The sequence below is a fragment of the Cyprinodon tularosa genome, unplaced genomic scaffold, assembly GCF_016077235.1.
Source record: "Cyprinodon tularosa strain WSP-4 unplaced genomic scaffold, ASM1607723v1 ctg23, whole genome shotgun sequence".
NCBI lineage: Eukaryota > Metazoa > Chordata > Actinopteri > Cyprinodontiformes > Cyprinodontidae > Cyprinodon > Cyprinodon tularosa.
The window spans coordinates 2,172,159-2,188,410 of NW_024038861.1; the positions used below are offsets into that span (position 1 = coordinate 2,172,159).

At 35.7% G+C, this 16,252-nt stretch overlaps 1 protein-coding gene across 1 annotated transcript in view; it reads right to left on the reverse strand.

The window, feature by feature from the left end:
* Nucleotides 1–16,252, reverse strand: part of tpk1 (thiamin pyrophosphokinase 1) — a 108,675-nt gene that overhangs the window by 63,941 nt on the left and 28,482 nt on the right. Inside the window, exon 4 of the mRNA XM_038286761.1 lies at nt 1,072–1,141. Coding sequence (XP_038142689.1) covers nt 1,072–1,141 — 70 coding nt within the window. The remainder of the gene's footprint in view (nt 1–1,071; nt 1,142–16,252) is intronic.

Genomic DNA, 16,252 nt, shown 5'->3' on the forward strand with positions numbered 1-16,252 from the left:
ATCATCTAAACATGACTCAAATTATTCATGTTTCAAATGATTAAAATTCAAATTATTCATAACTCACTACTCATAAGTGCAGAAATATAATTTTCTATAAAAGAATTGGCTGTGATTGTGACAAAAACAAAAACGTTCACAATTTCTGTGGTTAGCATTAGACATTTTTTGTGGAAAGCAAAGGTCTGATGGCACTGTTTTTGTTTTGAATTCGTAAGAAAATGTATATTATAAATAAAAGCCCTAATAATTTTATTCCCCATTTTAACATTATAAATGTTTCGCTTTTTTGAAAGCTCAGTAATCTTTATCATTTCTAAATATTGGTCATATATCTATGAATTTAAAAAGTCAATAATCTTTCTGACAAAACCAATAAAATACTTTCCAATGGAAATAAGTATGAAAGCTTTAGAATAAGATTTTTCTTCCAAGAATTACAACTTGTCTTTAGTGAAAAAAGATAATGGGACTAAATAATGACACTTTGCAAATATCCTCACCTCCATATGAGCAGCTTGAAGTGGTTGATACAGCGGTAGAATTGCAAGGACATGCACACATAGAGACAAACACAGACACATCGAACATCCCATTCACACCCTAATGAAAAGCACACACACTCCATGCTCACACTCTGGGTGTTAATGTGAAAGTCTCGACACTTCAGGGACCCAGTGATCCCCCGATCCATCTCTGTCCTGACAGCAGCCCTCCATTAGCCACAACCCCCCCCCTAAAAACTAAACAAAAAGAAAAAAGCTGCAGCAAATTGCCAACCTGCACTCCTTTATCAGAAACACACTGCACTTGTGCACAAACAGAGCACATTTATTCACCTGGAGCAGAGAAATCCATTAAACAATCATAGACATGCAGCCAGATAAAGGTTTTAGATGCACAGTGTGGTTTGGAAGCTGCTGTTGTTGAGGTTTTCAGACATAGAGTGAACAGCTCCTTTGTTTATTGTTTTTTTTTTTTTTTCAAAAACACACAATTACAGCTCAAACATCAGCATGTAAGTCAAAATACTAATTAACTTATTCAAATGTGAGACTAAGGCCAACTTACTTGTCACGATCTCCAGCGGTGATGTTGTAAAGTTGATTGGCAGCTCCATCAGCACATGCCCTCAAGAGAGCTAAAGAAATAAAAAAAAGATAAGCATACAGTGTATCAACTGGTGTGACTCAAAGAGAAATTACTGTAACTCTCAGACCAATTATTTTTGAAATATGCTTTTCACCTTAGGTGGCATTTGAGTGGAGTGTGCCTTAACAATATTTGAAGTCGTAAGTCACTTTTTACAGTAAGTGTATAAACTCTGGTAATTACAATAACTAAGTAAACAATTAATTCCAAATTAAATAAAACTATGAAAAGCCTTGTGTCCTGCATTTCCCCCCCCAAGTTAAGTATTAGTTGTCTAATTTTGAACAGAGTTAGAAAACGTCTAATCAACTATGCATAAACCATATATATATATATATATATATATATATATATATATATATATATATATATATATATATATATATATATATATATATATAAATAATATAGTGCTTAATCCAATGCTTAGGTTATTCTGCCATCGGATGGGTTAAAAGTTATAAATATTTTATTCCAGATAAATTCAGATTACATACATATATATATATATATATATATATATATATATATATATATATGTATATATATATATATATATATATATATATATATATATATATATATATATACATACATATATTTATATATATATATATATATATATATATATATATATATATATATATATATATATATATATATATATATATACATACATACATATATTTATATATATATATATATATATATATATACACATACACATATATATATATATATATATACATACACATTTAGCATTTAAGATAAAGAAAACTTTAAAGAAAACTTTTTTTCCATCAATATGTCCTATCCAGAACTCAACTCATCCAAAACACTCAGGTGGAAAAGTTTTAGTTTCACCTTGTCTAAGTTGTGTAAAACATTTTCTTGAAGGACCCTTTTTCTACCCGATTTTTAAATGATAAATCAAAACAAAATTATCGACAGATCAGTCAATTAGCAAAATGATCGTTAGTTGCAGCCCTACATCGATCATTCAAATAAGGTCAGAGTTAGTTAAAGTTCAGTTGTTGCAAAATTATTCTAACCTTTTCAAGCTTGCAGTTTTCAAAAAAAAAAAGGTTATTCACAGTTCACTAAATTAGATGCAAACTATTTGCAAATGCATGCTTTTCTATGGCTTATCTTCTTTTCAAATTGAGTAAGAAGCCTATTTTTTAAGGCCCCCATTCTGTTCAGGGCTGTTGTTGTGTACACTGGGGGAAACTTCAAAGAATAGGAAGCTGTTTTGTGCTTGCACCTTGTTCAAAATTAAGTTATGAATGCACCGAAGAGACAGGCAACACTTGTATTTGTGTTCCCCTTTTGCCAGCTGGGTCCACCCCATAGCTTTTCCCCCAGACCTTAAATAGTTCTGCCATCTAAACATATAAATCTACAGAAAACACAAGACACTCCTTTTCAGGTTATTCTTAACTTCTAAACCTAAAAAAAAGCAGGATTCACACAAAAAAATTTGAGGTGTTAATTAAGGCATCACAAGCTGGCATATTTAATTATCAAAACAACAGAGGGAAGATGCTTCCCTGTAACAATCAACATCACACTTCAGGAAATGTATTTTTTTTATCTTTTATCTCAATTCATCAGAAACATTGGCAATCTAATTAACCACCAAGTGGTGTTTTAACAAGGTATAAACGAAGCAGACAAGAACATGCAAATAAGATCGATGTGAAGTTTTATATTTTTACATTCCACACAAAATCATCAGATTCGTGAAAGAATTGCATCTTCAAGTTTTGCCAAGCATGTTAAATTCCAGTGTGTGGCTGTATCTGCCCTAACCCCTAAATCCCTCAATCAGTATATAGACTGGGGACTATATAGTGGACTTTACAATGAACTCAGTTAACTAACCGTATGAGCAGATGACCACTACTTTCCACTCCTTGTTGGTCACGTGAGTCCACCTCCTCGCACGATGCCTGCGCCATCTTTGTTCTTTCTCACCCCCAAAACAAATCCCATGATGCCATGCAAGGAGAGCTCTTCCAAAGCATTCTAGAATACTATTGCACTTTAAGGAATGGAATTGTTCCGAAAGCTGTAGAAAACGAAATTTTGTTTTGTATACACTTCTGTATACAGAATTTTAGATGAGTGCCCGAATGTCTAGTGGACGAAAAAGTACTGGATTCCATATTTCCCACAACGCACCTTCAAAAAGTAGTGATCGTCCATGGTCAATAGATGATCCTGGCGAGCTCTCCTCGCAAGCATCATGGGATTTGTTGTCACAGCGGTTGGCTGTCGCTACTCGACACGATGACAAATAAGAAAGTAGGGGTGTGGGAAATAATCGTTTTGGCGATATATCGTGATATTCGGCTGCCCAATATAATATCGCACTTTCACTTCTTAGTATTAATTAAAAAAAATAAAAAATGGTTACATAAAACATTGATGGGAAAATGGGCTACCTTTGCACCACCACTCTGGCAGAAAGCGCTGTGGAGGCCTTTAACTGTGCGTGCAGCACCAAATCTGTATTTGAGGCAGTCACAGTGGAAGAAAACCCCAAACAACATGGATAATAATACCTAATCAATATTTTCTGATGAAAATATACAGCACTTGCTGTTTTATCTCATCATTGGATTTTGATAGCTGGGGAAAATATGGCAATATATAGTGATACTGCAATATCGTGATAATATCGTGCCGTGACCCAAGTATCGCGACATGTATCGAATCGCAAAACTCATGCCAATACTCACCTCTATAAGAAAGATGGCGCAGGTACCGCGCAGTGGAGTAGGAGTTACAAGACCAACAGGGAGTAAAAGACAGTGATCATCTGTCCGAACGGTAAGTTAACTGAGTTCATTATATAGTCCCCACTCTATATAGTGTTTGAGGGATTTAGGGGTTAGGACAGACGTTCGTACCATGGATTTACACTACTTTTCAAGATGCATTGTTGGATATTTATAGTCCACTACTTTTTCATCCACTATACAATCAATCACTCATTCAAAATGTAGTAGCCCCTTTATAGTGCTCTATAGAGGGGTTAAGACGGACATTCGGAAACACCTACAGTCACGACAAATCTAGTTAGAAAGTTTTATGGGGGGAAGGATTATTCCCTCTGCGGGGCCATAACAAATCAAGCTATAAACTCTGAAAAACAGTCTTAGAATTGTTAAATCTGGTATTCCCAACCACTACCAAGCGTCTAAGTTTTACTGCAGGCAATGACTGGAATGTGTGGTTGCGAGTCATTACCTCTTATAGAGAGGAAAGGTTGAACAACATTTCATATGAGCACTTCTCAAAAAACCAGAAAACTTTCTCCTTCAAAGCCGATGACAGAGCATAAAGCTATCACTCAAAAGTTTCTTACAAGTTTTTGACGCTGCAGATGAAAACACAAACTCACATGTACACAGAAACACATATCCAGTGCCTTGACGATTGTTTGAATTCAAGGTTCCGGAAGATAAATGTTTTTTAAGCTGCTCTTGGCAATATAATGAGTATTTGTTTACATGAAATCAAAACCCAACTTATTCTGCAACTCTGACCCTAAAAAACAAACCCAAAAAATATATAAAATGTATAAGTACAACTATCATTCAAAGGAAGAAAATGTTAATGTTGTATACAATGTTTAAGAGTCATTCACGCTGCTTTTTGAAATTGTGCAGTTTGTCAGCTTATGTGTTCTACATGATTTTACTGCAGATTCATTCCTTTTCTTATATTAAAGTTATAAAAACTGTGTGCTTGGGAAGCTGCACATTACAATAACAAGATTCAGAAGCATAAAATCATTTTGTTACAAATTAATATGCAGGATAATTTTCTCTCTGTGCTATGCTGCTGAAATCTGTCTGCTACTGTATTTCTAATTTAGACAACAGCATAAAAGAAGACAGCTTTTTTCTTCTAAAAGTAATTATGATAATTTTCTTTTTAGCACTGACTAAATATGACATCTTGTATTCTTTGTTTATTGGTTGTAGCCATAGGCGGGTTTTAGAGAAACAGCAGCAATATGTCTGCTTCCCTTTCAAACACAAACCTGATTAATAAGCAGGGTTAATGGAATTTCTTAAGTGAAACCATTAAAGGACTGGTCTGACTCTCAATAAATGTTTTTAGATGTCTGAGTGCACTATATGTAAGCACTACCAGCATGTGAACAGCATTCTACATTCTGTTACTGTGGAAAGACGCCTCAAAGTTAACCATCTTTGTATTGAATATATCAGAGAAAGAACAGGGATGCAATGGGCTTTTTAAAATAAACAATAGTATTTTCCATGACACGCCAAGGCCTGACTGCGGTTCATTCAGGCTGCAAAAGATAAAGCCAGAGGTTAAGCAGATAACATGAATCTTAAACTAAGTAGAGCACAGCTAGTCTGTTTTATCATTTAAAGTTTAACCTTTGTCTTACATTGAATATGCTGGATTTAACAAGTTGGCAAACTCAAGTTAAGAAAATTTATTTTCAGCATAACACTCAGCAAAATAAATCCCTTTGATTGCGGGGTTAACTTTTAACATAAGCCTATGAATAGAATATAAGTGTAATTATTTTTATATGCTATTATTACAAAGGCGGAAAAAAAACTAATATTGTTCTTTTTACATAAAAGAAATTAGGTTATTATGTTAATACTGGGGTATTTTTGCACAAAGACATCAGTCTATTGGGAATCCTATTCCGGCAAAGGCCTAATGCTATTCTTACACTTTGTGAAAACTGAGTAGCATGTAGTTAAAAGAGGTCTTTCTGTTTTTGTTGTTATAAACATACAGTTTAGTCAGACAGAAATATTTATATAACATCTGCTTAATTTCCCCTTAAAATTTCTGCAAGACTTGTGGGAGCTTTTGTCTTTCTAGATATCTCAGTGCTCAATTTTTCTTTATAACACTAAATGGCTAAAGTGGGTAATCTGACTTCAGAAACATCAGCTCTCCATCTGCACTCCATCCACAGGCGGTAAAAGTCCATTACTGTCATCCTCCCATTGGAAAGAATACACTGTTGACTGAAGTAGTTCTTCAAATTTCTTTGAATAACATTTCAGTTAAAAATGCTTACAAGAAAATCACAAGTGAGGGGGATTAAAGCTGTTGACAATAACATGTTTCTGTAGTGAAACTTTAGATCCTAGTGTCTATGTGGATTTCCTTTTAAGAAAAAAGAAAAGTGCTAAACACAGCTTTCATATTACTGACATATATGAGAGTTACATGCTGGAACATTCCACAGAGGCTTGTCTTTTCAAGATAAAGGGACTTGTTGGCACCTGTCTGCCTGACATCAAAGAACAGATTGATGTTTAAATTCCTTAGGAAAAATAGGAACATATTTGGCAACTATAATATATATTTCTTCTCAAAATTCCTAATGCCAACATGACATAAGCTATGTGGGAAAGGCAGGCCTAGTCAAGAATGATGACCTCGTAAGTAAACTGCCCATTCTAATCCATCCCAGCAGGCCTAAGAACTACTCCCGTCACTCACCGCTCATTGATACATAACCCACTGCTGAGCTCTTTAAGTGCTTTCATTTATGCTGCTGTTGAGTTGCAGAGAAGGTGAGTGTACACAACAAAAGTAACTCTGGAGCTGGCCTGTATTGATGAGGTTCAGAGGGAAGATTAAAACCTGTCGAGATGGGGCTTAAGCACGGAGCAGAAGAGGGCAAACAGTCACAAAAAGATCCCAGTCCTTATTATTACGGTGTGATGTCCTCCCTTCATCTTCTGGCACACCTCCCTGCCCCTCCATCTGTCACCTTGTCTCCAGATCCACAATGATTTCTACACCGTTCCCCATACTTGATTTATCTCCTGCACAAATATTTCATTTTCTTTCCTTCTAGCCCCACTCTGTTGCTCAGCAAAACCAACAGGGTATTTTTTTTTATCTTTTCCTTATTCCAGATGACCCAATTTTACAAACTCATTCTGGTTACCCTTCCTGCTGCAGTCTTACAGCTTTAGCTAGTTTGCTGTCAATACTTCCCAATACTTTCTTTTAAAACTCCCAACAAAATAATTCATACTATTCTGCATACTTTCAAGCAGGTTGTGCAGGGGGAACATCTGTTTTCTGTTCTTAGCAACTTATCACTTCAGCTGACTGACACTCCTGGTACACCACTTGCAGCTGGGTGACGTTCTCAAACTTCAACAAGGTTCTTAGTATCAATAAATGATGAATGGAGGCACTTGTAATCAACGCAGGCACCTTTTTGTTTGTTTCGCTGCAATAACCACCTTCACTGATTGCTTTATTGAACCCCTTGTTTGTGGTGTTGTACGATGAGCCGATGAAGCATCTTAAAGTAGGTAAATTGGCGACTGATTTAGTTTGCAAGTGAATAAGTGGATGAGTGATGGTCTAGACGAGACAGAGGGTGCGTGATTGAGATAAGCCGCTCGATCTGACTTAACAACATCACACTCTAGAGTTTCTCTTTGATCAATGCTGTGCTTTGGCAGCCTCCTTCGCTCCGGTGCTCCCTGCTGCTTTACCTCTCCCACAGGTAAGATTTGGGACCCTTGGGGCCGCACATCAGAAGACCTGAGAATTAGGCATGTTTGTTTGTGGTAGATGTGTATTTCAAAGTGGCTATGCTGCCTCGAGGTGAACAACCATCTGGAGAGTGACAGAACCTCATATAAGGAAATGCTCAAATCCAGCATGACAACTGCTTATCAAATAAACACCGTTAAAAGTAAAACTATCTGAAGCACGCAATGATAAAATTTGCTACGAGCATGTATGAAAGAGATCTGAGATCTGTCCATCACACAACCATCAGCCTCTCAAAACTTGATGCTCAAGTCTCCTGTGCATTGCTGCCTACAGCTAAATTCATTAAGAACGCCTTCTGTGTTTTGAGATCCAGAGTACAGAATTACTTGTGACTTCAGACACCACCACAAGTGTTTATGAAACTTTTTCTCTTAAGAAACACTCGACAGGAGGGGGAAAACATCCCTATATAAACATCGAACTGTCATGCTGGCAAAATACATCAATGGCTTGTTTAAAACATTTTGGCAAGATGAATTAATTATAAATCTAATGGGAAAGGTCTCTTTGCTCTTGGTAAACTTTCCACATTTAGCCAAACTTGGGTAAAAATAACTTGTTTGGCCTATAATAGGGCTGATGTATATGACCTAAAAAAAAAATATATATATAATTTTTTTCATATCAAATTAAATTTTTTTTCCCCTTACTTTATTTCATGATAAAAAAATAAATAAAAAATAGGAAAAACTTTCAAAAATGAACTATTATTTCAATTAATTCCTCTGGGAGTTGACCTGACTTCAAAGTAATCAAAATGCAGTTAAATTCAAGCTCTGAAAAACTTGTAAGAGAAGTTGCAGGCCTTGACATTTTTAAATATTGAAAACATGACATGTAAGATGTTTCCACTAAGTGTTATTATACAGTGAGCTAATTTATCAGTTTTTATTGACCTCTAAGGACAGAATGTAAAAAACGTATGCCACTCTGAACTATGGAAGACCATGAAGTGCAAAAATATAGATTTTTTTTTTCAAAAATGTAATTCTCTTAGACAAAAAATTAATCTGCAACATGTATTTATCACCCTGCCATGGTCTAAACTCTACATGGACAAAACAAAATGCGTACCTCAGTCACTTTTCTATTGCATCTAGAAATGCTGGGGCTTTTTAGAAGCTCATTTAAGATTTCAAAGCCCAGGTATCATTTCGATACATACTTAACTGGGTAAAGTCACCTGCCTGGGGCTTTACCAAAATGGGGCTTTGGTCCCTCCAAAGATGTTTAAAGAATCATCATCTGGGAATGCTGAAAGATGTTGGAGGGTTATGTACAACAGGATGTCCTGGAGGTCTTTGTTTTACCAGCAGCAGTAACTAAAGAAGGGGAGTGGCGGCTTAGTGGTTAGGGCATAGGGCTTGGATTCCTGAGGTTGTGAGTTAGAAACCTACTCCAACCGACTGCCACTCTGGGTGTCTGAGCAAGACCCTTAACCCCCAATTGCTCTCCGGGCGCTGCACAGTGGCAGCCCACAGCTCCCCAAAAGGGATGGGATAAATGTAGAGTTAATTTCTCCATTGTGAGATCAGTAAAGTTCAATTTATCTTTGTACTTGTTTCTGTTTTTATACCTTTGATTTGTCACAAAAGAAACTTTTAAAATTTCCTTTAATTAAGATTAAAGGATAAAATTTCCTTTTATCCTTTAATCTTTCTGGCTTAACCAGGTTATGAAGTGGTATTCACCCTCTAACCACTGCCTCAATGTTGGCCAGTCAAGTGGCCATTGCCTGTCAATTTATCACAAAAAGTAGTTCTAAAGCAGTACTAAAGAACTTTCGGTTTTGGTCAATTTTTGCTCCCCCCAGTTGAAAAAATCTACATAGTTTCGCCTGAAGGAAGACCCCACTTCCCATGAGACCATAGAGTGGTAAAATCCTAATCTCCAAGTTGTCTGCAGTTGGATTGAATTATAATTGCGTTTCCAGTGGCTGTGTGAAAAATAAATAGCAATGAGGTAATGAATCTAAGAATTTCTTACTGAGTGTTATCTTTTTGCATTGACTGAAAGTGAACATAAAGGGTTTATTGGGTATAAGGTAAAAACTGTAAGTACCAGATCGTAGAATCTAATATTTCTTCACATCAATTATTTACTGTTTTGCCCCAGTTCAGTTAGAGCATTCTGACTTTTTTCTATAGGCCTACATAAAAAAAACAACATTATCCTTAGGCTGGCTTTTTATAAACCTTAGTTTACTTGAAAAGTTAGAATGTGGATCTTGTTTCTAGTGAAAAGGCAGCGTATTCTAAAGCTGCTCCTGATTTTGTGTTTTGTAAAATACCATTTTTAAGTTATAAAAGAACTGTTGCTTGAGCTTTGTTTTTATTCATCTGTTGTAATTTTTTTAATTAAGCTTAATTGTATATGGCTTAAAAATCCAGGCTCAGTTGCAACATACAACTCTGCATTAAAGGTATAGTGGAGGATTTTCACAATTTTTTTAAAAGACCCACCCTCTCCACTTTAAAAAAAAAAAATTGCATATGCACAACCCGTACCTGCTCCCTAGAATGAACGCCTATTAAACGTGTGCAAGAGCATGCACGATTCCATTTCTCCTTGTGCACGCTCTGTTTAAAAGTTGCTGTTTGCATCGCTTATACAAGCTTATTTTCCAAAAGAAGATGTAAACATCACTAGAACGATTGACAATTAGCAGGAACACTTATTTTGATGCTCCTCCACAATACCTTTAAGAGTAAATTGAAAATTGTAAAAAAAAAAAAATGTACTCTCTTTAATCAGCTTTTGATTGTTTATATAAGTTTATTGTATAAAAATATGTCTGTTTTTTTTTTCGATCATAACTATCTCCAAGTATATGGAGGACCAACTATGCCATATCTAAAAATAAATGCATAAATAAATAAATGCTCAATAAATAAATAAGCATTCAATTAATTGCCCCCCAAAATACAATGAACAAATATATGTAGGTAGAAATTTAATTATACAGTGAGATATAAATGTATATATCTCCTCTAATTAACTTCTTTATTTATTCACCTTTGTAATAATTACCTTATTTATTTATTGTCTGTTATAATCTTCACTTTATTTATTTATTACTTATTTTTTCAAGTATTTATTTATGTGCATGATATAATACTTTTGTCTGTTTTGTTCTGCCTTTTTATTTTTTTATCCTGTTTATTTCCTAAATGCCATTTATTTCTGCCTGTCGTTTTTGCATTTCTGTATGCATTTCTGCCTCATTATGCAAATGAGGAGGGGGTGTGTCCTAGAGAGTCCTAGAGTAGGCCAATCTTGAGATGTCTATTAATGGAATTTGAAGCGATACTATACCAATACCTGCAAATCAGTCTATTCTCAGCAGTAGCTATTTTCAGCACAATGCAAATATCATCGGAAACACGAAGTTTATTCACCTGGAAACAAATAAAAGGGGATGCAGCTGTCTTATCCATATTACTGGCTGCAGACGATGAGTTGCTAACGGATACAGCCAGGCTAAAAGTGTAGAATGCAAGAATTTCAGACGTAGATCTGATGCTGTGGAATATTGTGTACTCATCAGCCTTGAGTAGATCTTATGTTTAACTAGATGGTTCCTCAAATAAGAAGCATTCCTCCTGTTGGCTTTGCACTTTGCATCACAGATATTGCAGAAAACATAAAATGAAGCAAAATTTTGGAAAGTGGAGCATTACTCGTGATTGCTTTCATTTCACCAAGCGTGCTTTGTTTACTGTATCAGTTAGAGCTGGGCGATATGGCGATATATATCGTGAGGACAAGAGAAACATGTCTATCGTGACCTTTCTCCTCTATTTTTTCTATCGTGATAAACTTTTTTATTATTATTATTACTGCTAATATACATTTTAATATAATTTGTTAATATAACATTTTGCGTTTTTGCTATGCAAACTCTAAGTGTATATAACGAAAAAAAAAGAGAATAAAAAGATAATGTGTAGAGAACGTGGTTTTGCAACACTACACCGCTTTACGTCACGCGGCTTTGCACCATACGTTTGCGAGATTACTGACGGACAGAGCCCGCAAAATTTCTTTCTGGCTTGAAAAAAAATGAATGATGGACACCCAAGAAGATGTTACCACAGCAGCGGTTACAGAGTCCGAAACAGTTGCCAGGTCACAGACACAACAAACACCACTTTTGCCCAAAAGGGGAGGCAGCTCGGTTGTTTGGTTATATTTCGGATTTCAGCCATCTGATAAAGAACAAACACAGCCGATATGTAAACTGTGCAGCAAAGCCGTTCCAGCGGCTGATGCAAATACTTCCGGCCTCTTTTACCACCTGAAGAAAAATCATGAACAAGAACACGGGAAACTACAACCACTCCGATCAAAACAAACAAGGGATGAAAATACAGGAAGCACTGGAAAGAAATTCTCACAGCCGAAGCTTAAGGAAGCATTCGCCCAAGGATCACAATATGAGAAGACGTCTCAGCGACACAAGCAGATCACAGGTGCTCTTTCACGCTATATCTGTAAAGGCATGGCCCCCGTTTACATAGTCGAGAAAGACAGCTTTCGGGACCTCGTCCGTACACTCGATCCCAGATATGTGATGCCTAGTCGAAAACATTTCAGTAAAGTGGAGCTGCCTGGCTTATATGCTAGTTGTCGGGCTGAAGTGGAGAGAGAGGTACGCAGTGGTGCGACGCATTATGCGTTGACTACGGACATGTGGATGAGTAGAGCAACACAGCCTTATATGAGTCTCACCATCCATTTCATCAAGGACTGGACCCTCCTAGTGGAAAACAAGGTAAGTGAAAGACAAGAGAAAAACCTGGCCTTGGAATTTTATAAAATGTCAATAACAAACGAATATTAAATGATTAATTACTGCAGCGCAATAGCCAAGATTCTATACTGTTCACTGTCATGGCCGCAAATTGCATAACTGGTGTTCTTGGTTTGGGGTTGGGATTCTCATATTAGGAAACAAGATGATGGGTAAAAAATAGGCGATGAAAGATTTTTTTCAACCCTGTCCATCTGACGGACTATGAAAACATAAAATGCAACATCAGTTGTGGTATATCGTGATATATATCGTTATCGTGATATAAAATAATCCATATCGTGATATAGTTTTTTTTCAATATCGCCCAGCCCTAGTATCAGTGCTTCTGTCATCAGTCCAAACTCTTCGATTCCCTGTGAGTCACAATGATGCATTTGGGAACCAAATCATGGTACCAACAAATTTTAGGGGAATAGGTAATTGTTACTACAGAAGGAATTTGCTTGGTGAATATAAAAATAGAGCTAAGCAATTTTGCCAAAAATCTAAATTGTGATTATTTTTCACCAAAAATGCGATTTTATTTTGATTTTCCTTTGCACTAACCCAAGGCTTGTAGATGTTTCAGCCCAGTTTTTCCTTATTTGAAAGCTTGCTTGCCAAGAGTACGTTGTTACAGGACTTTGCTGTAACCATTGTGTGCAAAAGTGTTTTACTTCTACTTGTATGCATGAACTTTCTGCTAGCTACAAATCTCTACATCTCTGCTAGCTACAAAACCCACAACTATACGATTATATTGCACATGCAATTAATAGCTCAGCCCTATATAAAAGTACCAGACTAATTACCCATCCCTACTACTTCAAATAGTGAGTCACTTTTTGCTACTTTGAAGAAATCATATAGTTTAATTACAAAAAAACCCTGAAACCTTCATTAAGCTGGAAAAGAAACTAGTTGATCATGCTTCAGATTATGTCAGAACCTTTTGAGTTGATTAAGTTTTAACAACAGGATAATAATGATTAAAAACACTTCAGAAACCATAATCTGTCAATTCAAGGGGAGAGAGTAAAATTTTTATTCATAATGTCATGTCATGTCTGACCTAATTACTATCAGAAATCTGCAGGTAGGTCTCAGAAGAACTTAATAGAAGTTTTTAATTGGTAGGTGTTTATAATGTTTTAAAAGTTTCATACCTCCTGATCAGAGTCAACAGTCAATTCAGTCTGATTCTTGAGGAATAAAAAAAAAAGTACTGGCTTTACAATTTTAATTTTCAACCAAATATCATTTTATCCCATTATTGGTTCATGATTTTCCACATAATTATTTTTCAATGTCTTCCTAAGTTGGCAAACAGAAACTTTATCTTAAAACACCGGAAACATTTGTTGTGAAACAGGAAGATATGACTTTCTTTGTCAAGTGTTATAAAATATTCTCTGAAGGTTGTCTAATGTTTAGCAATGTCAAAAGTATAATGTTAATGCATAGCTTAGATGGAGAGAGTTTAGGCGCCACTAAGGTTTTTTGCTCAGATGATATTAATATCAGAGACTTGGCCATTAAAATGTGATCTGAAGTGCTTTTTGTTGGTTTTAATCAAACTTTATCTTCAAAGTTAGTTTGTTTATTAACCTGCTTGCCAAATTTAGCTTGTGCCATTTATATAAAATCAGTTGGATTCCTTAATTGCTGTTCCAGGGCTTTGACATCAAATTAACCTGGTTCAGGTTGTTCTTTGTGTATTTCTCGTTCTACTACAAATTCATAAACAAAGTAAGTCCAAGTAAAATTTAAATAAAATTGTTTAGATGTTTATATAATTAGCAGATTAAAACAGCAGTTGATAATGATTATATTTGTAGGCTATAGGTTAAAAAACGAATAATTTGCATCTTTAAGGAATAAAGCAAAGGCAATTTGCCCAAATCATCAACTGGCAAATCTGAAAATTTGATCTAAATTAGCTAAAAACAGAAGTTATATATTTGTTCTAACAGCTACTTAATTATTTCTCTATTTCTAATATTGGAATGCATTCAGAGTCTGTATTAATCCTATAGGTATCACCTGGTAGCCATCGAAAAAGAATAGATGCAAATACAAATACAATATTTCAGCAGACTTGTTGTCAGGAGGGTTCTGTTGTAAACAGTAGCAAACCAAAATGTTACCCCTTGTCCGTTCACATTCACAAAAATGTCCTTGGGCTTAACAAGTGCTGAATGATTGTAAAAGTGGAGCCATTTAATCACTTTATACTGTACCAATTACTGCATGTCTGAATGGGATTATAAAGTGCCTTTGCTAGATCAAGTTTTTTTCTGACTATCACAGAGATTTGAGTTATTAGCTGCCTTTGTGTCACACCTGGGCAATTGTAAGAAATGCTCTTAGGTTCATAGTTATGCAAAGGCTATAGTTTTCAAATGTGGTCCTTGTTTTGGATTCATCCAATTGTTTTTCTTACATTCCTAACAAAATAGAAAATATTTCAAATCTGTAGACTACTTTAAAGGCATTCCAGAGAGTAAACTTGTTATATGAAAATAAGAGAATAGTTTAACCACCACATTACTTTAAATTTCATAATATCTTTGGTTCAAAACCCAGTATGGACCAGTTGTGAGAAGAAAAAAAGTGTCAACACTAATAAGCAAAATACCAAACTGTGATACTTTTCTTTCTTAATTTTTAGATGATGATGTTGACTCTTATCAAACCAAATTGTCCACACTTTCCTGTTTCTATGTCTCAAAGATGCCCCCACTGCTGTCTATTATCTTTAGCATTTAGGTCTCTAAATTCCACATCAGCTGAGAGTATCAAGGCAATGAGTCCTTCCAGATATTTAAAACTATTATTGAGATGTTGATACTGTGTGCATTTCAGCTGAAATATTATAGATGACCAAATAATGCTTCACAGGCTTTCAAGATTGCTATACTGAACATGCTAATATGATTGCAATGATTAGACACTTTTCCATTGCCATTTAAAAGCAAGAAGGTTTTGAAAGCCTGTGTAGTGTTTCCTTACATGTTTACCCTGGTAATTTCCCTTTTCTGGGGCTTTACTTTCGCCCTACTAAGAGTTTATACTTTTGTTCAATCCCATCCCTTAACCCCACCCCTCAAAAGCCACAAGAATTGGCCTTTGAGGGGTGGTGTACACCTGCAATGCCCTGTTCTGTAGTAATTGATAAAGGTGAGTACACAAATGTTGTTTTTACACCTTTACCTTGTCATAGAAAAAGTTTTAGGATGTTCTTAGCCAGGAAAACAACCAACAAGACTTTGTGCAGTCAGTTTGTTAAGAAATAGCCTACCTTTAAAACAGTGTCATACAAACAGTGCCTCAGGCCTTCAGGTTGCTGTCACTGCTTTCTGAGCCATGAAAGGGAGAGGGATCGGCTGCTTACTACAGCTGTAATGTCAGTCAGTCTGTCAGTCATTACCAATTTATCATTTTAACACAATAAAATATTTGTAAGATTCTTTTATGCGAGATGTGCACCTCAAAAACTCATCTAAATAGTCAGTTTAAAAGATTCTGGCTGTGATCAAACTTCTGCCATAGCCCCTTAATCCATCAATCACTATATAGAGCGGGGATTATATAGTGTACTTTATAGTGAACTCACTTAACTAACAGTTCGAACAGATGATCACTACTTTTCCCTCCCCGCCGGTCACCTGCGTCGTGAGCTTCTAAGCATCTTACGCACAGCGCGCGCTG